General features: G+C 46.9%; 1 protein-coding gene across 2 annotated transcripts in view; it reads left to right on the forward strand.

Moving 5' to 3' along the window:
• Positions 1–22,237, forward strand: part of LOC137310176 (cadherin-7-like) — a 79,706-nt gene extending 57,469 nt beyond the window's left edge. For both annotated transcript variants that reach the window (XM_067978134.1, XM_067978135.1), the window contains 4 exons: positions 1,041–1,162; positions 6,395–6,512; positions 10,863–11,114; positions 21,655–22,237. In XM_067978134.1, coding sequence (XP_067834235.1) covers positions 1,041–1,162; positions 6,395–6,512; positions 10,863–11,114; positions 21,655–22,148 — 986 coding nt within the window. In that variant the 3' untranslated portion in view covers positions 22,149–22,237. The remainder of the gene's footprint in view (positions 1–1,040; positions 1,163–6,394; positions 6,513–10,862; positions 11,115–21,654) is intronic.
• Positions 22,238–23,336: the final 1,099 nt, after the last annotated feature.

The following is a 23,336-nucleotide window of genomic DNA, read 5'->3' on the forward strand; positions in this document are numbered from 1 at the left end:
GCTTTATTTGCTTTGAGGTGTAGGAAGCTGGCTAGACCAAATATATTGACTGCAGCCTCTAACCATATTTTAGCTCACTTGTTTCATTGGGCCTGGAAATCCATGGCAACGTTAGGAACAGGAGTAGGCCATTCAGCCCCTCAAGTCTGTTCCGCCATTCAATTAGATCAAGGCTGATCTGTTTCTTAACTCCATCTACCTGCCTTGGTTCCATAACCCTCAATGCCCTTCCATAACCAAAGTGACCGTGCCCACGGATGTCTCTCCAGCGCTGAGCCCACTGGACTTTGCAGGGTCAGCAAGAGGGCACCTAATTTGCATGGGGCCAGCGGGCATCCGCACCACTGCAGCCACAGCTCGCTTGCTCCTTGCGGCTGGAAAATAGCGCATTGCCCACCGCCGGGGGAAAGGTTGTCTGGACCCCTCCCCCTCCCTGAGATCCAATCACGCCCCCATCAATACCCGATGCAAAGGAGAGCCAATCCAATTTTATTTTAAATGACTCCGTCAGCCCAGGCCACTCTCCTGGATTAAGCCCACGTCCCACCCCAGGCTCGGTGGTGCCCACTTGTGCCATCTAGAGCCCAATGCAACTCATCTCTCTATCTATCGCTTGGCCTCCAATAATAAGCTGAGTCCCTACTGAACCGAGATTGTGGGAATTCCCAGCATTCGGTATCTCTAATCCATCTCTGCCCTGGCTCCACCCTCTTCGTGCCTTAGACCTTATGGGGGTGTGGGTGGCGGCGGAAGGTGGGTGTGGGGAGGGGGGGAGGTTGGAGGTTCCTGGAATCATCAGGTACTTGGCATAACCTGCTTCCTGCCTCAACTCATGGCATGGCCACACGTGCCTCATTAACACACAGCAGGATCTGGCCCAATGTCAATAAGCAAGAGTTTTCAGCAAACAATGCCAGCAAATAACAAAGATTGCGTAAGGCCATAAAATTAAATGAATGGTTTCACTTTAAAAAGAAACATGCAGACATAAGTAAACAAAGTGCTGTTCATCTTCTTGACGATCCCACTGTTCCATCCAGGTGATCCTAAGAAAGTTACTTCAATGTCGGTGCATATTCGAGTTCTCGATAACAATGACCACGCTCCTGTATTCCCAATTCCGTACGAAACATTTGTGTGTGAAAACGCAAAGCACGGACAGGTAATAACTTTCGGGAAATATTGGACTGTCTCAATTCCAATTTCTTCATATTTACTACAGAGTGGAAATGTGTATTGGCTTGTGTGCCTGCCAGGAGTTTGGTTATTGCTTTGATCAGGTGACGCACGCTCCTGCTGAAACAATCGTTATTTAAAATGAAAACATCGGTGTTTTTACCAATAGCAGATCTAATACTGAAAGTGCGATTCAAGTTTGCTCTATTGCTTTATATTGTCTCATGTGGGATTATTGAAAAGAAACCACAGAGAGACATTAGGCCATATAAACCCATCAACTGAAATGCTGCGTCGGAAGTAAAATTCCAATTTCTAGCTTGAGATGACATATGTATTTGTAAAACTTTTGCATCTGGTCTGTCTCTGTTACACTTCAGATGTCACACTTTCTATCTTTTAAAAAAGCATTTCAAAAAATGTTTCAGAATAATTGGCAAAATAGCCAGAGGGGAAATGAGGAGAATATTTTTTTTTACTCAGCGAGTTGTTATGATCTGGAATGGTGGCGGCGGCAGAATCAATAGTAACTTTCAAAAGGGAACTGGATATATACTAAAAATGGAAAAATTTGCAGGGCTATGAGGAAAGAGCAGGGGAGTGGGACTAATTGGTAGCTCTTTCTTAGAGCCTGCACAGGCACGATGGGCTGAACGGCCTCCTTCTGTGCTGTATGATTCTATGATTCTAAAGCCCGTCATTTCCTGTGGGTTTTTTTCTGACCTTGATAACCTACCCTCCTCCAGGGCATGAGCCGGTGTTTTACAAGCAGCTGCCAACATCCCAAAACTTTCCCCAGCAACCAGAGCCTCGAATTGACCTCAGGGTGTGCTTATTTAAACCATTCCTCCGAGGGAGTATCTGAGCAGTGGCCTTGAAAGAGACGAGTTAAAGCGCAGTTCCATCTTAGCAGCTAAACATCATGGGGCTCGATTTTAGGGTCGGGTTTCCGGCGGGTTTCCAGCGGGGGGGCCCCGAAAATCCCGATCTCCGATCACGTGACCGGATTCGGACGAAATCCCGGCCACTTCCGGGTACCGCGCTGACGTGCGGGGCTGCGCGCGCAAGCCCCGCTGGTGGGAATCCCGCAGGCAATTAAAGCCAGCGGGGTTCCACTTGAGAGCACTTAACTTGCTCGTTGTGGTCAGTTAATGAGCTGAAGCAGCTGTCAAAAGAGGAAGTGTGGGATTTTACGGTCAAAGCAGTCAGTTTCCCACACTGGGGGAAACAGGACCCTTCAAACCAGGCGTGTTGCAGCCAGCAGCCTGTGCCAGGTGCCAAGGTGCGCTCCACGGGGGAGCGCCCTCACCCACGCAGGAGGCCACCGCGTCACATAGGGCAACCCCTGCCCTCCACCAACCCCCGCCAAGCCAGAGGACAGACCGACACGAAACCGCAGCCCCAGTCCGAGGACCCACCCACCTACCCTGCACAACCCCTCACACCAACACCTGCCAGATGGGTGGTGCGTTGACATCGTCGGAGGACGAACAGGATGACCAGCCCCAGCAGCCTCGCAGTCCACGCCGTCCGCCTCGGAGAGGTGGGGCCCCCCAACACGGTGCTGCGGCACACCCACCTGCACAGCAGGAGGGAGGGCAACCGCAGAGAGAGATGCGTCGCAGGAGGCACTACCCTCCGCACAGGGTGTACAGAGCGAGGCTCAGCTTCATGGACCTCTCCGAGGAGCAGTGCATACGGAGGCTCAGAGTCAATCGCCAGGTAGTCGCCGACATCTGCAGCCTCCTTAACGACGAGCTGCTCCCTGATGGACCAAGCAGCATCTTCTTACCTGTCGCCGTCAAAGTCACCACTGCCCTCAACTTCTTCGCATCTGGTTCCTTCCAGGGTGCCACCGGGGACATCACCGGGGTCTGTCAGTCCTCTGCACACAAGTGCATAAGGCAGGTCACCGATGGGTTGTTCCGCAGGGCCTCCCACTACATCAACTTCGCCATGGACGAGCGCAGCCAGATGGAGAGGGCGGTTGGATTCCATGCCATGGCTGGCTTCCCACGGGTGCAGGGTGTAATCGACTGCACCCACATCGCAATACGGGCACCTCCGCATGAGCCAGGGCTGTTCATCAACAGGAAGGGGTATCACTCCATGAACGCCCAGCTCATCTGTGACCACCGCCAGAGATTCCTACACGTGTGCGCCAGATACCCCGGCAGCTGCCACGATGCCTTCGTCCTCAGGGAGTCCGCCGTCCCGCCCATCCTGCAGGCACCCAACGCCGGCAACGGCTGGCTCCTCGGCGACAAGGGGTATCCCCTCCACACGTGGCTCATGACACCTCTGAGGAACCCCATCACCGAGCCGGAGCGTCGGTACAATGACAGCCACACTGCTACCAGGTCTACAATTGAGCAGACCATAGGGCTTCTCAAGATGCGCTTCAGGTGCCTTGATCGTTCTGGGGGAGCGCTCCAATACACACCATTCAGAGTGGGACGAATCATAGTTGTCTGCTGTGCCCTGCACAACATGGCCCAACAGAGAGGGGTGCCGCTGGAGGAGGCCCCATCCACACCCGCCACCCACATTGAGGAAGGCGAGGGCGAGGAGGAGGAGGAGGAGGAGGAGGAGGAGGAGGAGGCGGAGGAGGAGGAGGGGGACGCGCCCGAGGATGTTGGACGACCCATGCGCCGAGCCGCGACTCACCGGGATGGTCGCCGGGCCAGGGACGCACTCATACGTCAACGGTTCTCCTAGAGTCAGACACTGCGAGGCGCTCGCATCTCCTCACCTGCACATGCGAGCGGCCATACCAGCCCCCTCCACTGAAGAGTGCTGCCAGTAATCCTGCACCCACAGCAGTGTGCCCAATGGGTGGCAGCAGGTGTTCGCCGTCATGATGGCCTCCACGGAACGCAACTACTGCACAAGCCGCGGAAGAATGGACGAGAGGTGGCAGGAGTGGTGAGAATAGACTATTTAATATGTGGAATGTGACATCATTTAAGAAACAAAGTACAAAATAATAAACACCCTGGTGTATTCCCTTTGTGATTATAAGGCCTTTGGAATTCTTCTCCGGGAACCCCTACGTGGTGCTACCCCTGTGGCTCCAGCAGAGGTAGTGGCAGGTTGCTCGTCTTCTTGCCTTGACCGGGTAGATGCTTTTGGCGGACGGCCCCTGGGTTTCGGTGCCCGTGAGGGCACCTCCACAGACTGCTCCTCCTGCACCGGGGCAGGGGCAGACTCGGCCACCTGGAGAGGAGGCACCATTGCGGGTGCTGGTTGAGAGGTGGGCGACGGGTGGGACGTGGGGACGCCTTGAGAGGCGTCCCCGCTTCCATGTCCCCGGTCACCATCATCCCTCTCTTGGCCTCGGCCCACATCACCCCTTCCACCCTGCTGGACGGCAGTTTGGATGGCATGTGTGAGGCCTTGCAAGGCCACCCCTAGTGTATCCCTCAGCCTGTTGGTGGCGTCGGAATGTTGCTCACCCTGAATCCGTACAGACGTTGTGAGGGCCTGCAAGGACTCGAAGTGGAGCTGTGCGTGACGCTCGAGGGAGGCCAGCCTGTCCTCCACCGCAGACAGTCCCGCACCTACCCGCGACACTGTGTCGCCGGTACCCTCCTGTGCCTGCGCCACCAATGCCCACATGCAGGAGGTGGACTCCTCCATCGCCTGCGCTATTGTGGACAATGCGCGCGGCACCTCTGCCAGCACCTCAGCAATTAGCTGGTGGCCCTCGACGACTCTCCTTTTCTCTGGTGGCCCCCTGGGTTCAGCATCTGGGTCCGGCTGAGCAGAGCCTGGAGATGAGTGCTCCCTCCGTCGCGGACCCTCCGCGGCTGCCCCTGCCACCAGGGTCTGCTCATGCTCACTCGTGCGCAGTGACTCACCAAGTGCTACCCCAACTAGTTGGCGAGGGGGACCCACCGAGGTGCGTGTCTCTGCGCTGGTGGATGGTTGGCTCTGATGTGACGATGCACCCTCAGAGACCGCCATGTCCTCTGAGGAATCGCCCTCCATGCTCGCTTGATCCAAAGACGCACCTGCAAGAGAACAGAGGGCACTTTGAGGCATGTGGACCAACTTGACAGTGCGCCTGATGGCAGGTGATGATACGGTCACTCGCGATCATGGGTGTTGAGTGTCAGCTTTCCCTTACCGCCCATTTCGGCAGCGACACACTCGCCATCGGCCACCGACAGGCAATGTCGCGTGCGGGCGAGGTCGAGCGCCTCCACCTCTGCGTCGGTGAGCTCCACCACTTGCGGCGGCCCACCTCCGGTGCGTGCCCTTTCGCGGTTGTTCTTGCTCCTCTTCTCCTGTGAAGGCAAAACACAGATGTGTGAGTGGGTGCGTCTTGCATCGTGAGACGCATCGAGCATCGGTGTGGTTGGGTTGAGCGTGGCGCGGAACGGATGGGAGGAAGTGTGGGCCACGTGCCCATCCCATTGCATGGGGATTGGGGTGTGTGGTAGTGTTCGGGTGGGGTCAGGGACGGTGGGTACTTGCGTGCACGGCGAGGATGGTGAATGAGTGGCTGTGAGGATTGCTGATGGAGCGCAGTGGTGGCTGTGCAGGAGGGGGTTGTGATCTGCTTGGCGTGATGGTGGGGACGGGATGTGGGAGGGTGCGTTGGTGTACTCACCTTGCCAGACCTAGTCAGGTCATTGAAGCGCTTGCGGCACTGCTCCCAAGTCCTTGGGGTGTTGCCCCTGCTGCTCACCTCCGCCGCCACCTCTGCCCATGCCTTCCTGGTTGCGGCGGCAGGGAACTTGCGCCCATCCTCAGGGAAGAGTGTTTCCCTCCTCCTCCTCACGCCCTCCAGCATCAGCTGCAGTGCCAGATCTGAAAAACGGGGCGCAGCCTTTCCCCTTGGTTGAGCCATTCTCCCAGACCTCTTGCTTGCAGCAGGAGGGGCTTTGGGAGACTGCCCCTTTAACTGGAGCTCCTACATCGCGTCGACGGTACTGCGCATGCGCAGCCGGCCGGCACGCAGCTGGGGAGCGCAGAACCCGGAAGCAGGCCTTAATGGGTCCAATTATCCCGCGATCGCGTGGGGGACGCGAACAATTACCCGTCCGCGTTTTCGACGCTCCCGGAGGACCACCCGCTGGGAACCCGCAGGCCTGCTAAATTCGAGCCCCATAACCGTGCTCCAGACACCAGCCTGCCAATCAACTAGTGTGCAATAAAGGACAAGGTGAGATCTCTGAGTTAATTGACTGATTTCAAATCTTTCCCACCTCAGCTCGTTCAAACCATCAGCGCAGTGGACAAGGATGAGCCATCGGAGGGACATCGCTTTTACTTTACTCTGGCCTCAGATGCTGCCAGTAATCCCAATTTTACTGTTAGAGATAATCAAGGTAGGACACTGAGGGTGTGCTGTAACGAATGAGTTTGCTTACGTGTCAGGCGTTCTGTGATGATCCCTGCTGTGTGCGAGATTGAACTGCAAAATGCTAACTGGATTTTTCACATTATCGACACGCATTCTGGTGTGCGATAGACAATAATTGTGAAGAGTGAAACAACCACAGCAGCAAAAGGTGATCATTACAGCAGAAGAAGCAATTGGATTTCCAGTTACATCTGTTGTCTGTTCACCTGTCAAAAAGAATGAACTATTTCCGGCCCCTAGAATATTATAAATCACCAGAGTGCTGGCGGTTCCAGAGAAATTCCTGTCTCTCTTTTTGCTATAACGGCCTTTTGAGTTTTCTTCTTTAAATGTGGCCGATCCATCCAAATGTCAGTTAGGACAAATTTTAATTTGCTGTACACATGTGATGTAAAACTCCTCTGAAGAATTCCAGTGCTCACTCTCAATTGATCAGTTGAAGTTAATTTATGAGTACTCTTATTTCTTTCTTTCTTTATGCCTTTTTTTCTTTTTGTCTTCCTTCCTCTCCTTTCTCTCTTTCTTTCTTTCTGTCCTTTTTCATTTCCTCTCCTTCTTTCTTTCTCTCTCTCACCTGCTCTCTGGATAAGTAGATATAGGGTGAGTGAGTGAATTCCACTGCCTAGTCATTGAAAGGCCTACAAATGAATTTCGTTCCTTGTACAGTTGTTTTCAGAATGAAACTAAATATATTCAAAATAAGTTTGTGCTACACCCTGGAACCCTCTAATGATGAAATTATCCACCCAATCATTGTCAATAGGCAAAAAAATCTTGCCCTCCAACGTTTCATGTAAATACACCAGATGTGCTCCTTTTTGTATTTTTTTTAAATTACTCACGAACTCTCTTATCCTTACTTACCAAGCAAAGTATCAGAGTCCACAATAAATGACATATTTATATACATAACACAGTAAAAACATAATCAGCCACAGAAGCAGAAAAGACCAGTGGTTTCTTTGTGGGAAGAATAAGGAGGCCACATACGACTTATATAATAAGAGTCTAAATGAGATCTAGGGCTACAGATAAACAAATCACTAAAAGTAACAACGTAGGTTATTAATGCCATAGAAAAGGGGAAATCAAGCACTGGGGTTCATTTCTAGGGGGATAGAATTGAAAAGCAGAGAAATTATGTTAAACTTGTATAGAACCTTGGTTAGACCACCCTTGGACTACTGTGCATAGTTCTGGTCTCCATTTTATAGAAAGGATATTGATGCATTGGAGAGGTTGCAAAAAATATACACAAGGATGATACCAGAACTGAGAGGATATCCTTATCAGGAACGGCTGAACAGGCTAGAAAAGAGAATTGTAAACAATTTTACAACACCAAGTAAGATGGGTATAGAGGTATAGAGGGATATGGGCCAAGTGCAGGCAATTGGGACTAGCTTAGTGGTATAAACTGGGCGACATGGACATGTTGGGCCGAAGGGCCTGTTTCCATGTTGTAACTTCTATGATTCTATATGATTCTATGATTTGAAATTCACAAGCTTTCGGAGGCTTCCTCCTTCCTCAGGTGAATGTTGTGGAAATGAAATCCTCGAACCCTTCGCATTTATAAATCACAGAACAATACCTGGTGATTACAGATAGTCTTTCCAACTGCCCGTTGCCACGGCAATCACAGTGTGCAGACAGAGAGGTGTTACCTAAAAGGCCACCGAATATACAAACCACCAAAAAAAAACAGAGAGAGAGAGGCAGAAACATAGAAAAGACAGCAAATGACCCGTTATATTAAAAACAGATCACATTTGTTTGCTGGTGGGGTTATCTGTTTTTAATATAACGGGTAATATGCCGGCATCTCCACATCATAGAAAAGAGAAGGCTGAGGGGTGACCTGATTGAGGTCTTTAAGATAATGAAAGGGTTTGATAGGGTCGATGTAGAGAAAATGTATCCACTAATGGGGGAGCCCAAAACTCATAAAGGGGTCATAAATATAAAATAGCCAGTAATAAATAGAGAATTCAGGAGAAACATCTTTACCCAGAGAGTGGTAAGAATGTGGAATGCGCTACCACAAGGAGTAGTTGAGGCAAATATTATAGATACATTCAAGGGGAAACTAACTAAGCACATGAGGGAAAAAGGAATAGAAGGGAATGCTGATAGGATTAGATGAAGTAGGGAGGGAGGTGGCTCATTTGGAGCTTAAACGCCGGCATAGACCAGTTGAGCAGAATGGCCTGTGCTGTAGTTTTGATGTAACTCAATGTAACCCTTAACTCTGTTCCTTTCTTAGATCACAGGGAAATTCCGATTCAGCGCTAAGGGAACTGTTTCTGTAATACAAGTAGATAGATAGATAATTTGACACATTGGGCTCAATTTTAAAATGTCCGTGCAGGTGCGTTGGTGGTGGGGAGGCTCTGAAAACCGTGGAGGTGAGGAGCGGGAGAGGAACCCGGCTCTAACATGCCGACTTCCGCGTCACACAAAGACGCATCCGTGTGCACGCGCCGTTCCTGAACCCGAAAGTCCCGCCGGCAATTAAAGCCGGCGGGTTGATAGTTAAAGAACCAAATGTACCACATTGAGGTACTTTACGTACTTTATTTCTGACCAATTCTGCACTTACCTGGGCGGCTTTCCCACGGCTTCTGAGTCACACCTGGTGAAACCATAGCCAGATCAGGCAAAAATAAAGTAAAGAAATTAAATAAAGAAACATTTCACAAGTTAAAAGACAAAATAAACCTGCCTTTCAAATGATGTCACCTGCACCACCCCTGTTACAATGTCCGATGTCTCCTCTCTGATGTCTCAGCCCCTGATGTTTTAGCCCCCGATGTCTCCCCCCTGACGATGTCCGATGTCCCCCCCAATCTTTGTTCCCCCCCCCAATCTTTGCCCCCCCCCGTTCTACCGCCTGATGAGGTCTCTCTCTTTTTCTTTCACCCTGCCCCCCCCACTGGCATTGCAGCTCCTGTCGGCAACCAGCCTGTCAATCATGCTGGCTGCCGGGCGCGAAACCCGGAAACAACACTAATCATCATCAATTACCTCGCGATCGCGTGGGAAAAGGTAAGTTTTTTATATTCGGGTTTGCCACGCGCACCTTGACCTCCCCACTGCTGCCAACCTGCCACCATTTCAAAATTAAGCCCATTGAGATTCATAAAAGACCCTATCAGAAGATGACTATATATCTGCCAATTGATTGGAATGTATAAAATATAAAATCTATCTACTGATGTAAATGAAATTACTTCCCTGGAGGAAACGATAGCCACATTAATTAGTCCTCTTATGTGCATGATACATCAGGAATAATCAAAAATGTAATTAAAATCCTTTTTTACCTTTCCCTCAGTGTCCTTCCTCATGGGTCAGCCCCACAGAGACCACATTTAATTTTGATTTATTTAGCCAGAATAGCTCTTCCTCGCCTCTCTCTCTCTCTCTCTCGTCTACTCTCCCTTCCAAATATCAATTGATGCATTGAAAGTAATTGAATTACCTACTGGAACCATCAAGGAATTTACATCATGGAGCATAATTTCCACGTGCTTCACTAATCTCTCTCTCTAAATTTTGGCAGAAACCCCCCAGAAACAGCTTTTACACTGACTTTTATGGCGAGAGATTGGAGAATCACCTCGGAAATGCTGGGCGTGTATGTTTGTCTTAGTCCCAGAAATTCTGCATATCCTGCCCTAACAAACCCGGCATCGCACTACTGATGAAGGAAAGGTTCTGATGAAAGGCCTCCCGCCCGAAACGTTGACTCTGTCTCTCTCTCCGCACATGCTGCCTGACCTGCTGAGTGTTTTCCAGCATTTTCTGTTATTATCACAGAGCTAAAGTTCCTGCTGAAGCTGTTTACGTATGTAACTGAGCTCGGCAGTGGCTTCAGATCTGTTTCTTGCACAAGGTCAAAGTATCAGCATACCTCTATTAGATCAAATGCAGCTCGTGATAGTTCCATGGGGACAGAGTACCTCGTTCAAGTGATCAGTCTTCGTGTGTGAGACTAGATTATGAGTGCTGACTGAATCTTTGATTGATCTTGGCCTAATTCGTCATTCACTTTGTAGCACGAGTCATTTGGTACCAGTCACCAGAGGGAACACTGGCTGCTTACCACCCCCCCCCCCCCCCCCACCTTCCTCCCTAGCCCAGGGACACTAAGGGGCAATTGTAACATCCCTATCAACAACTTGGCTATGCTTAGCAGACTCAGTACACATCAGAGATTGAATCTAGCACCTTGCTGGATCCTTATGACTCAGTTCCACCTTTGCCTCTGTACTTTTCAACTAAGCTCTTGGCTGTTGTTTTTATTTGATAGATAACACAGCTGTGATTCTGACTCGGAGAGCTGGTTTTAGTCGACGGGAACAGGCCGTTTACCTCCTGCCCATCCTGATAGTGGACAATGGGACTCCATCCATGAGCAGCACCAACACCCTCACTATCCGAGTGTGCAACTGCAATAACAATGGCATTGGCCAATTATGCAATGCTGATGCCTTCTTTCTGCCTGCAGGCCTTAGCACTGGAGCTCTCATAGCCATCCTAGTCTGTGTTCTGATGATATTGGGTGAGTAATCGCTCAGAGTGTCTATTGACATCACTATGTCAGCCAATGAGTTGGAGGCAGGGCGGGACTTACGGCAGGACTCGCAGCAAATAGTCTATTTTACAGCAACCAAAGTTTATTTACTCAGCAAACAGTCTATTTAAACAGCGCACTACAGCAAAGAGTCTTTCGAGTTTATTTAATAAGAGTCTCTATGAACTACAGCGAACAGAACTCATGACCGAAATTGCAGCAACATCTCCCATAAGGGATAGGAGCAGGAGTAGGCCATTTGGCCCTTCGAGCCAGCTCCGCCATTTAATGAGATCATGGCTGATCTGATTTTTACCTCAACTCCACTTTCCCACCTTTTCCCCATATCCTTTGACTCCCTTGCTGATTAAAAATTTGTCTAACTCAGCCTTGAATGTATTCAATGACTCAGCCTCCACAGCTTTTTGGGGTAAAGAATTCCAAAGATTCACGACCTTCTGGGAGAAGAAATTCCTCCTCATTTCTGTCTTAAACAGGCGACCCCTTATTCTGAGACTATGCCCCATGGTTTTAGATTCCCCCATGAGGGGTAACATCCTCTCAGAATCTACCCTATCGAGTCCCCTCAGAATCTTATATGTTTCAATAAGATCTCCTCTCATTCTGGTCGCCACACTACAGGAAGGATGTGATCGCTTTGGAGAGGGTGCAGAGGAGATTCACCAGGATGTTACCAGGGCTGGAGCGCTTCAGCTATGAAGAGAGACTGGGAAAATTGGGTTTGTTTTCCTTGGAGCAGAGGAGGCTGAGGGGGGACATGATTGAGGTGTACAAAATTATGAGGGGCACAGTAGGATGGATACTAAGGAGCTTTTTCCCTTCGTTGAGGGTTCTATAACAAGGGGGCATAGATTCAAGGTAAAAGGCGGGAGGTTTAGAGGGGATTTGAGAAAGAACTTTTTCACCCAGAGGGTGGTTGGAGTCTGGAACTCACTGCCTGAAAGGGTTGTGGAGGCAGGAACCCTCGCAACATTCAAGAAGCATTTGGATGAGCACTTGAAATGCCATAGCATACAAGGCTACGGACCAAATGCTGGAATATGGGATTAGATTAGACAGGGCTGATGGCCGGCGCGGACACGATGGGCCGAAGGGCCTCTATCCGTGCTGTATAACTCTATGACTCTATGACTCTTCTAAGCTCCAATGATTATAGACCCAACCTGTTCAATCTTTCCTCATAAGACAACCCTTCCATACCCGGAATCAACCTAGTGAACCTTCTCTGAACTGCCTCCAATGCAAGTACACAGTACTCCAAGTGTGGTCTCACCTGCACCCTGTACAGTTGTAGCATGACTTCCCTGCTTTTATACTCCATCCCCCTAGAAATAAAGGCCAATATTCCGTTTGCCTTCTGGATTACCTGCTGCACCTGTATGTTGACATTTTGTGTTTCATGTACAAGGACACCCAGACCCCTCTGTACCGCAGCATTTTGTAGTATTTCTCCATTCAAATAATATTTTGCTTTTTTATTTTTCCTCCCAAAGAGGATGACTTCACATTTTCCCACGTTATATTCCATCTGCCAAATTTTTGCCCATCCATTTAACTTGTCAGTATGCTTTTTCACCTATCTTTGTATCATCAGCATATTTGACTACAAGACATTTGGTCCTTCATCCGAGTCACTGAAATATATTGTAAATAGTTGAGGCCCCAGCACTGATCCCTGCAGCGCTCCACTAGTTACAGATTGCCATTTTGAAAATGACCCTTTTATCCCGACTCTTTGTTTTCTGTTAGTTAGCCAGTCCTTTATCCATGCCAGTATATTACCCCCACCACCATAAGCTCTTATCTTGTACAGTAATCTTTTATGTGGCACCTCATCAAATGCCTTTTGGAAATCCAAATGTACTGCATCCATTGGTTCCCCTTTATCCACCCTGCCCGTTACTTCCTCAAAGAACTCTTAATAAATTTATCAGACACTATTTCCCCTTCATAAAAACATGTTGACTCTCCTTGATTGTATTATGAGTCTCCAAATGTCCTGCTACTACTTCCTTAATAATGGATTCTAGCATTTTCCCAATGACAGATGTTAGATTAACTGGTCTATAGTTACCTGCTTTCTGTCTCCCTCCTTTCTTGAATAGGGGCGTTAGGTTTGTGGTTTTCCAATCCACTGGGACCTTTCCAGAATCTAGTGAATTCTGGAAGATTACAACCAATGCATCCACTATCTCTGTAGCCACTTCCTTTAAGACCCTCGGATGCAAGCCATCAGGTCCAGGGGACTTGTCAGCCTTTAGACCCATTAGTTTACCTAGTACTTTTTCTCTAGTGATAGTGATTGTTTTTACTTCCTCCCTCCCCTTTGCCCCTTAATTTTCTACTATTATTGGTATGTTATTAGTGTCTTCTACTGTGAAGACAGATACAAAATATCTGTTCAATTCCTCTGCCATTTCCTTGTTTTCCATTATTATTTCCCCAGTCTCATCCTCTAAGGGACCAATGTTTACTTTAGGTACCCTCTTCCTTTTTATATACTTGTAGAAGCTTTTACTGTCAGTTTTTATATTTCTTGCTAGTTTACTCTCATAGTTTACTTTCTCCCTCTTTATTATTCTTTTAATCATCCTTTGCTGGTTTTTAAAGTTTTCCCAATCTTGGGGCTTACCAGTAATCTTTGCCATGTTGTATGCTTTTTCTTTTAACCTGATACCATTCTTGACTTCCTCAGTTAGCCATTGTTGATTCACCCTTTTGTGAAGTCTTTCCTCCTCACAGGGATATATTTTTGTTGCGAGTCATAAAATATCTTAATATATAAATATATAAACTATCTGATAAAAGCAGGGTGATTTCTCCAGCAAAATGCAGTGAGTGGAGGATAGTTACATAATACAAAATTCATTATTTCTCCAGCAAAGTACAGTGAGTGGAGAACAGTTATATAATACGAATTGATTATTTCTCCAGCAAAGTACAGTGAGTGGAGAACAGTTATATAATATGAATTGATTATTTCTCCAGCAAAATGCAGTGAGTGGAGGATAGTTACATAATACAAAATGATGTGCGTAAAATCAATCCCAGTCACTTACAGCAGCGCGGTCACCAGGCGTGATTGACGGGGGAATTAGCCAATCATCTCCATTCTGGCCAGGAATAGTGGTGTCACTGTATGTAGCCATAATCTCGTGCAGTGTGCAGCAGGTTAATACACTACATTCTCGTTTGGCTCTTTCATTTTGCTGGTTAAAAACAGCTGCCATAGCACAGAGTAATATCAAGATTTTACTCCAATATGATAGGTCCAAAAATCACCTGTTCCTTCCAAGCGTGCTACACTTACCATAGGTCAAGTCTCAAATTACTCATATACTGTATCCCAAAATATTATTCTCAGAAATAAATACATCTAACATAGCTTGTGCCAATTGCAACAAATGAAATGCAAAGTGTTGTTTTTATTTGTCCTTGAGGATGTGGGCCGTCCTGGAAAGGCGAAACTTATTGCTCATCCCTAGTTGTTCTGAAAAGGTGGCGGTGGACCTTATTCTTTATCTGCTGCAGTTCTTGTGGTGATGGTTCTCCCATGATGATGTTAGGTAGAGACTTTCAGGAAAATGAACCAGAAGGAAAGACGAAACATGTCCAAGTGTGTGACTTAGTGGTGAACTTGGAGGTGATGGTTTTCACACAACAATGCTGCTCTTTCCCATCTTGATGGTAGAAGTCACAGGGGAGAGAGACACTGCTGAGGTAAGCTCGGTGGGTTCGTCCTGGAGTGCATCCTGTAGATACAATGAAGCCACCGTGCACCAGTGATGGAGAAGGTGTATATTGTGTCAGTGGCATGGGGTGGGGGTGGGAATGATCTAGTGAATGTTCTGTTTTGGATGGTGTCACCCATCGAGGCAAGTGGTGAGTATTCCATCACACTTCTGACTTGAACCTTGTAGGTGGTGGAGAGTCTTTGAGGGGGTCACAAGGTGAGCCACTCATCACAGAGTAGCCAGTTCTTGTCGCCGTGGTATTAAAATGGCTGGTGGTGACCCACAAGATGTTTAGACTGGGAGACTCTGTAATGCTGGTGCCATTGATGGTTGGGGAGGTAGTTAGGCTTTTCGTAGAATGGAGGTGCTGATCTAGTGAAGCTACTAGAAGCAAGAGTCATGGTCCCCACCATCATTAATGTTGGTGTCCAGCCAATTTGGTTCACACCATGTAATAGTAGAAGTGGCTGAATCTAGTGGACACAGTAAAGGTTATGGGTCCCAACAACATCCCGACTGCAGTTATTGCCTGATGCTTATGAGGCGCAATTGTTATTTGCCACTTGTCAACCCAAGCCTTGAAATTATCCATGTCTCACAATTTGCTGGCATGAGCTGCTTCATCATAGGAAAAGTTGTGAATAGAACTCAACCATGTGAAATCACCAGCGCACAGCCCCACTCCTGATAATAGAAGTCATTGATGAAGCAGCTGAAGGTAGTTGGGTCGAGGATGGTGCCCTGAGGAGCTCCAGCAGTGATGCCTTGAGGCTGCAATGATTGACGTCCAACACCCATAGCCACCTTAGTGTCAGGTATCACTTCAGCCACAGTAACGGTTTCCTTTTCATTTTGCTCTGTGGTACTGTACTCGGTCAAATGCTCCCTTGATGTGGAGGGCAGCAACTCTCACCTCCCTTCTGGCATTCAGATCTGACATCCATGTCTGAGCAGGTTATTGGTGAGTAGATGCTTATTGATGGCACTATTGATGATTCCATACATCTCTTTGCTGATGATTTGGAGGAGTTGAGAGGGTGGTAATTGGCTGGGTTAGATTTAACTTGTTTTTGTGGATAGGGCATACTTGGGCAACCTTCCACATTGTTGGGTGGACGTTAGTGCCATAGCTGCACTGGGACAACTTTGGAGCCAATTACTTCTGGAGCACAAGCCTTCACTTGCAGTCGGGATGTTGTTGGGACCCATGGCCTTTACTGTGTCCACTAGATTCAGCCGCTTCTAATATCACACAGTGTGAACCAAGTTGGCTGACATTGCTGATGGAGGGGACCTTGTCTCTTACACTCGTTTGCCAGGCTTCGCCTTGGCTGAGGATGGAGGTGTTTATGAGCCTCCTCCTCCTGTTAGTTGCCTGGTTGTCCACCATCATTCCCAATTGGATGGGATAGGGCTAGACAGCTTTGTTGTGGGATCCATTAGTTGTGGGACACCGTAGCCCTATCTCTAACCTGTTGCTGTAAGTGTTAAGTGTGCAGGTAGCCCTGTGTAATAGCTTTACTAGATCAGTACCTCCATTCTGAAGTGTATTTGGCATTGCTGCTGACACATCCAGCTACACTCTGGATTGCACCAGGCTTGGGCCATGAGGTTACAGATTGTGGTGCTATACAATTCTCCAGCTGTCGATGACCCACAATATCTCATGGATACCCAACTTTGGATTACTGAATCGGTCCTTAGTCTGTCCCACATGCAAGGCGGTAGCGCCACGCTACACAATGGAGGATAACCTCGCTGTTCAGATGAGATTTTGTCTGCACAAGGGCAGTGCTGTGATCACTCTTACCTTTGCTATTGTGGTAGGTAAGTTGGTGAGGACGAAATCAAGTAAGTTACTCGGTCCATGTTGATTCCCTCACCACTTTATGCAGGCCCAGTCCAATAATTATGTCCTTCAAAACTTGGCCAGCGAGGCCACTGGTGGTACGACTGAGCTACTTTTGGGGTGGATATTGAAACCCCCCCACACGGAGCACATTTTGTGCCCTTGTTCCCATCAGTGCTTCCTCCTGGAGATGTTCAGCGTGCAGGAGCACTGATTCATCCATTGAAGGGAGGCAGAAGGTGGTGATCAGCAGGAGGCTTCCTTGGCCTTGTTTCACCTGATGCCATGAAACTTCATGGGGTGTGTAGCCTACTGGGACAACTCCCAGGGCCACTGTCACCTGACTGTATAGCATTGTACTCTTGTGTCTATTCCACTGATGGTGATTACCAGGATATATTGTTGAATATTATGACCTTGATGGGTTTTTTTTTTAAGTGCAAATGAAACTCTCTCAATCCATAGATTCAGAAACATATCTGAAATCAGTATGGCAGCTGAGGGAGAACATCTTGAATTAATATAAAGCTGCAATGACTTTGAAGATTCTGAGCAAAGAAAGTCAAGTGGCTCACGCTAAATCCTGGCTCCTCATAATTACACAGAATTTGTTGTAGAGATCTCCATGTATTATATACTACTTGCATATTTCTCTGCTTAAGTCTACAGTGCAATGATATTACAGGTTATCTACTGGTAATACCATATACCTTGTATGAAGATAGTCTCTATATAATCTCTTTCGTCTTTACAAACCATAGAACAAGAGGGAGTGCGACAGATTCTTGGGGCACTGGGACCAGTTTTGGGGCAGGAGGGACGTGGTCAAGACAGACAGGTTGCACCTCAACAGAGTTGGGACCAATGTCCTCGCAGGGAGGTTCACTAGTGCTGTGAGGGAGGGTTTAAACTGATGTGGCAGGGGGATGGACACCGGGATGTAGCATTAGAAAGGAGAAACAAGATGCACAAAGGATTGGGAGAGACAGATAGCACTAGAGTAAGAAATAGTACAGTATTGAATGGGTTCAGACTGAGAAATAATATGAGAAGGTCTAAGATAGGTTTAGAGTGCATGTGTGTAAACGCACAAAGCATGGTAAATAAATTTGATGAGCTGTAGGTGCAAATCGCCATATGTGAATGTGATGTCATGGCGATAATGGCGTGCTGATTCAAAAAGGTCAGGATTGGGTACTAAATATTCCTGCATACAAGGTGTTCAGGAAAGATAGGGAAGGGAAAAAAGGAGGGGGGTGGCAGTATTGATTATGGAGAATATTGCAGTGCTGAAGAGAGAGGATGTACTTGAGGGGTCAAGGACAGAATCTATTTGGTTAGAGTTAAGAAACAATAGAGGTGCCATTACATTACTGGGTGTATTGTATAGGCCACCAACTAGTGGGAAGGATGTAGAGGAGCAAATTTGCAGGGAAATTACAGAGAGGAGCAAGAACTATAGAGTAGTGATAATGGGGACTTCAACTATCCTAATATAGACTGAGATAGTAATAGTGTAAAGGGCAAAGAGGGGGAGGAATTTCTGAAGTGTGTTCAGGAGAACTTTCTTGATCAGGATGTTTCCGGCCCAATGAGGAAGGAGGCATTACTGGATCTTGTTCTGGGGAATGAAGTGGGTCAAGTGGAGCAAGTGTCAGTGGGGAACATTTAGGGAACAGTGATCATAGTATCATAAGGTTTAGATTAGTTATGGAAAAGAACAAAGAGCAATCTAGAGTAAAAATACTTAATTGGAGGAGGGCCAATTTCAGTGGGTTGGGAATGGTTCTGGCCCGGGTAAATTGGAATCAAAGATTGGCAGGCAAAACTGTAATCGAACAATTGGTAGCCTTTAAAGAAGAGATGGTCTGGGTACAGTCTAGGTACATTCCCATCAGAGGGAAAGGTAGGGCCGGATAGGATGCATCCTCGGTTGCTGAGAGAAGTAAGAGTGGAAATTGTAGAGGTGCTGGCCATAATTTTCCAATCCTCCTTAGATATGGGGGTGGTGCCAAGGGACTGGAGAATTTCAAATGTTACACCCTTGTTCAAAAGAGGGAGTAAGGATAAACCCAGCAACTACAGGCCAGTCAGTTTAACCTCAGTGGTGTGGAAGATGTTAAAAACGATAATCTGGGACAAAATTAAGAGTCACTTGGACAAATGTGGATTGTTAAATGAAAGCCAGCACGGATTTGTTGAAGACAAATCGTGTTTAACTAACTTGATTGAGTTTTTTGATGAGATAACAGAGAGGGTAATACAATTGATGTTGTGTATATGGACTTTCAAAAGGCGTTTGATAAAGTGCCACATAATAGGCTTGTCAGCAAAATTGAAGCCCATGGAATAGAAGCGGCAGTGGCAGCATGAATACAAAATTGACTAAGTGACAGGAAACAGAGAGTAGGGTGAACGGTTGTTTTTCTGACTGGAGGGAGGTGTACAGTGGTGTTCCCCAGGGGTCGGTACTAGGACCACTGCTTTTTTTGATATATATTAATGACTTGGACTTGGGTGTACAGGGTACAATTTCAAAACTTGCAGTTGACACAAAAGTTGGAAGTGTAGTAATCAGTGCTGAGGATATTAATAGGTTTCAAGAGGGCATAGACAGGCTGGTGGAATGGGCGGACACATTTAACCCAGAAAAGTGCGAAGTGATACATTTTGGCAGGAAGTACGAGGAGAGGCAATATAAACTAAATGGTACAAATCTAAAGGGGGTGCAGGAACAGAGAGACCTGGGGGTATATGTGCACAAATCTTTGAAGGTGGCAGGACAGGTTGAGAAAGCGGTTAAAAAAGCAAATGGGATCCTGGGCTTTATAAATAGAGGCATAGAGTACAAAAGTCAGGAAGTTATATTGAACCTTTATAAAACACTGGTTTGGCCACAACTGGAGTATTGTGTCCAATTCTGGGCACCGCACTTTAGGAAGGATGTGAAGGCTTTAGAGAGGGTGCAGAAAAGATTTACTAGAATGGTTCCAGGGATGAAGGACTTCAGTTGCATGGATAGACTGGAGAAGCTGGGGTTGTTATCCTTAGAGCAGAGAAGTTTCAGAGGAGATTTGAAAGAAATGTTCCAAATCCTGAAGAGTTTAGATAAAGTAAATAAGGAGAAACTGTTCCCATTGGTGGAGGGGTCAAGAGCCAGAGGACACAGATTTAAGGTGACTGGCAAAAGAACCAAAGGTGACATGAGGAAAAACTTTTTTAAAGAGCGAGTAGTTATGATCTGGAATGCGCTGCCTGAAAGGGTGGTGGAAGCAGATTCAATTATAGCTTTCAAAAAGGAACTGGATAAATACTTGAAGGGAAAAAATTTGCAGGGCTGCGGGTAAAGAGCGGGGGAATGGGACTAACTGGATTGCTCTTACAAAGAGCCAGCATGGGCTCAATGGGCCGAATGGTCTCCTTCTGTGCTGTAGAATTCTATGATCCTAACATGGATTTTTTAGTAAGCAGTGTCTAGTGCTTAATTCCTGAACCAGCCTTGTAGGAAAACTCTGTTGCAGTATCAGAGATGATCAAACCTTACATAATGGATATAGCGACGATAATTGGGCTTCTAAGTTGCTTTTTTAAACCTTGTGGAAGCTTCAGAAACAGTGGGGGGGAATTTTCATCTTCATCGTTTGGGCGATAAACCGGCAGAGTTAATTAAAAATGAAAATCGGGCGGGTTCTATAACAGGCGGGTGATCCACTGTGCTAGTTTATTGACAAGCGATTAAAAGTGAAAATTAACCTCTAGCTCTTTTAAAAGTAGTGGGAACCCATGGAAGCACACGTGTTGTTATAGTGCTATTGGGTCAGGCCCCTGCATAGCACTTCATAGTAATGTCTTCCTGTATTAAAACTTGATTGATTGCATCTGGAGCTGCCAGTGGCATGTAAAAGGTCAGAAGAGTGTTAAATAGATAATTATTGTGCCATAATTTGCTGTCAAAATAACGGTGAGGCTAATGGCTCGCGCCGTTATGCGCAAATGCTAGAGCAACTTCAGGCGAGGGCGGATGTGCAGTTAACAGCGGAAATCTAAAAGTTGCTGTCTGAGATGTGCGCTCCACTGTTGGCTTCACGAAAACGGAATCTCGCTGTCTGCCTCACCACTGAAATGCATTGAAAGGCATGAAGTTGCACGATAGATACAAACCAAACTCGCCACAGAAAGTTAAGTCTTGTCCATTTCAGTCTAAGCATCCTTTTAACGACATGATTCGTGTTAATTATTGCCAGTGAACTTCTCTGACACTGAAAATTAACTATTACAAATGTGGAGTCTCATTCCTTCAGGTTTTAATTGTTGTAGATTTTAAAAATGTCAAATTTTAAATTAAGTTTTTTTTTATTTTTCCTTTCTGTCTCTTTTCTTTCTCTCTTAATCCAATCTTTCTTTATCTTCCCTCTCTTTATTTCTCTTTCTGTGCCTGATTTGACATTGAATTTACCCACTCTAACTCACTCTTACTTCTCAGTCCTTGTGCTGTTAATTTCACAATCCTTCGATCTGATTGATACCCTGTTGCTTGCCCTGTTCACTCAGGTCCCAGATGCCCTGTTTCCCTTGCTGCAACGTTATCAGCTCACACTTTCAGCAACTTGCCACGCAAAAAAATGCAGAAACCTGAACGTGCAAGAACAAGTCTAATTAATGGCAGATGCTGTTGGATGTCCTGCTACAGAAAATTATGGCCCATTATGTTTTCAGGAGCCTTCTCAAAAATATAATGTGTTAACTAAAAGTTAAGGCCAGTGATGAAAAAAAAGGTTCAGTTTTGTTACTTTCAAACCACAATTAGTCACAGGGTGGAATAATGTGTTTGGACTCATTTACACTCCATCCAAGAGGAGTGTTGTATCGGGTTATTATTATACTGTGACAGGCCTCCTGAACAATTTCTTTTCTTCCTCCTCAGCACTTGTCTTGCTTCTTCTAACGCTCAGACGACACAGGAAAGACCCTCAGTTTGTTAATGAAGATGACGACATCCGGGAAAACATAGTCAGGTACGATGACGAAGGGGGTGGCGAAGAGGACACAGAGGCTTTCAACATGGCTACCTTGAGGAACTCCCGGGTTGTGCGGGAAGCCAAGACTCGAAAAGATGTAACGCCCGAAATTCAGTCTCTGTACAGACAGTCGTTCAGAATGAGTCCAGATAATGTCATTTTTAGAGAGTTTATCAGGGATAGACTGAAAGAGGCCGACACCGATCCCTCCGCTCCCCCATTTGATTCCTTGCAGACGTATGCGTTTGAGGGGAGCGGCTCCATTGCGGAGTCCTTGAGCTCCTCAGCTTCAGTCGCCTCAGACTCAGACCAGCACTACGATTACCTCAGTGACTGGGGGCCTCTGTTCACAAAGTTGTCGGACATGTACGGGAATGGTGGAAGCGACCCGGCTTTATGAGGCGAGAGAAGGAGATGGACATTTAAATATCACAGCCAAGGATACTTTTCTGACCTTCTGCTTCTGACGGCGATTTTCACTCGCCCGCAGTGCGTGTTGGAAACACAGGCACGCACTGCATGTGATTTACTGACTATTTCATTTAAAGGCCAGAAAATCATTTGCAGCACACCTGAGTTTCCAACACACACATCCAGCAGGGAGCCCCGCCCGTGGGAACTTTGAAGTCAAAATACGACCTCGACTCAGATGTTTTGCATCATTGACAAAGTTAGAATGTTTATCCATATCTTTAGAAGATGGTGGGAAACTTCTCAAAAGCAATCAGAATAACAAATGGCTTTCAACACGAATCTGTTGGGAAAAAACTTGTGTTGTATTCCCACTTCAATTCAAATTCCAATATCTGACACAGACTTGAGGCCTCTGAGACTAAAGCACAATGAAGTGAAACAGTTGTCTTACTAACCAAAATGATCATGCAATTGATGAACGTGAAGTCACGAGTACAAATGAAATCTGTATCACAGCTGTCACCAAAAGTAATCTGTTTCTACAAGCTTTAGATTTAGGTGTCAGCTATGGTTTAGTGGGTAGCACTCTTACCTCTGAGTCAGAAGGTTGTGGGTTCTATGCCCAACTCCAGAGACTTGAGCGTAAACACTAAGCTGATACTCAGTGCGGTACTGAGGGAATGCAGCACTGTCAGAAGTGCCGTCTTTTGGATGAGACTTTAAACCGAGGCCCCGTCTGCACTCTCAGGTGGACGTAAAAGATCCCACAGCACTATGTCGAAGAAGACCAGGGGAGTTCTCCCTGGTGTCCTGGCCAACATTTATCCCTAGGAGCATAGGAACAGGAGTAGGCAGTTCAGCCCCTCGAGTCCGCTCCGCCATTAGATAAGATCATGGCTGATCTGTGATCCAACTCCATATACCTGCCTTTGGCCCATATCCCTTAATGCCTTTAGGTGTAAAAAGCAAAAAGCTATCTATCTCAGATTTAAATTTAGCAATTGAGCTAGTATCAATTGCCATTTGTAGAAGAGAGTTCCAAACTTCTACCAGCCTTTTTGTGTAGAAGTGTTTTCTAATCTCACTCCTGAAAGGTCTGGCTCTAATTTTTAGACTGTGCCCCCTACTCCGAGAATTCCTAACCAGCGGAAATAGTTTCTCTCTATCCACCCTA

The sequence above is a fragment of the Heptranchias perlo genome, chromosome 3 (assembly GCF_035084215.1).
Source record: "Heptranchias perlo isolate sHepPer1 chromosome 3, sHepPer1.hap1, whole genome shotgun sequence".
Lineage (NCBI taxonomy): Eukaryota > Metazoa > Chordata > Chondrichthyes > Hexanchiformes > Hexanchidae > Heptranchias > Heptranchias perlo.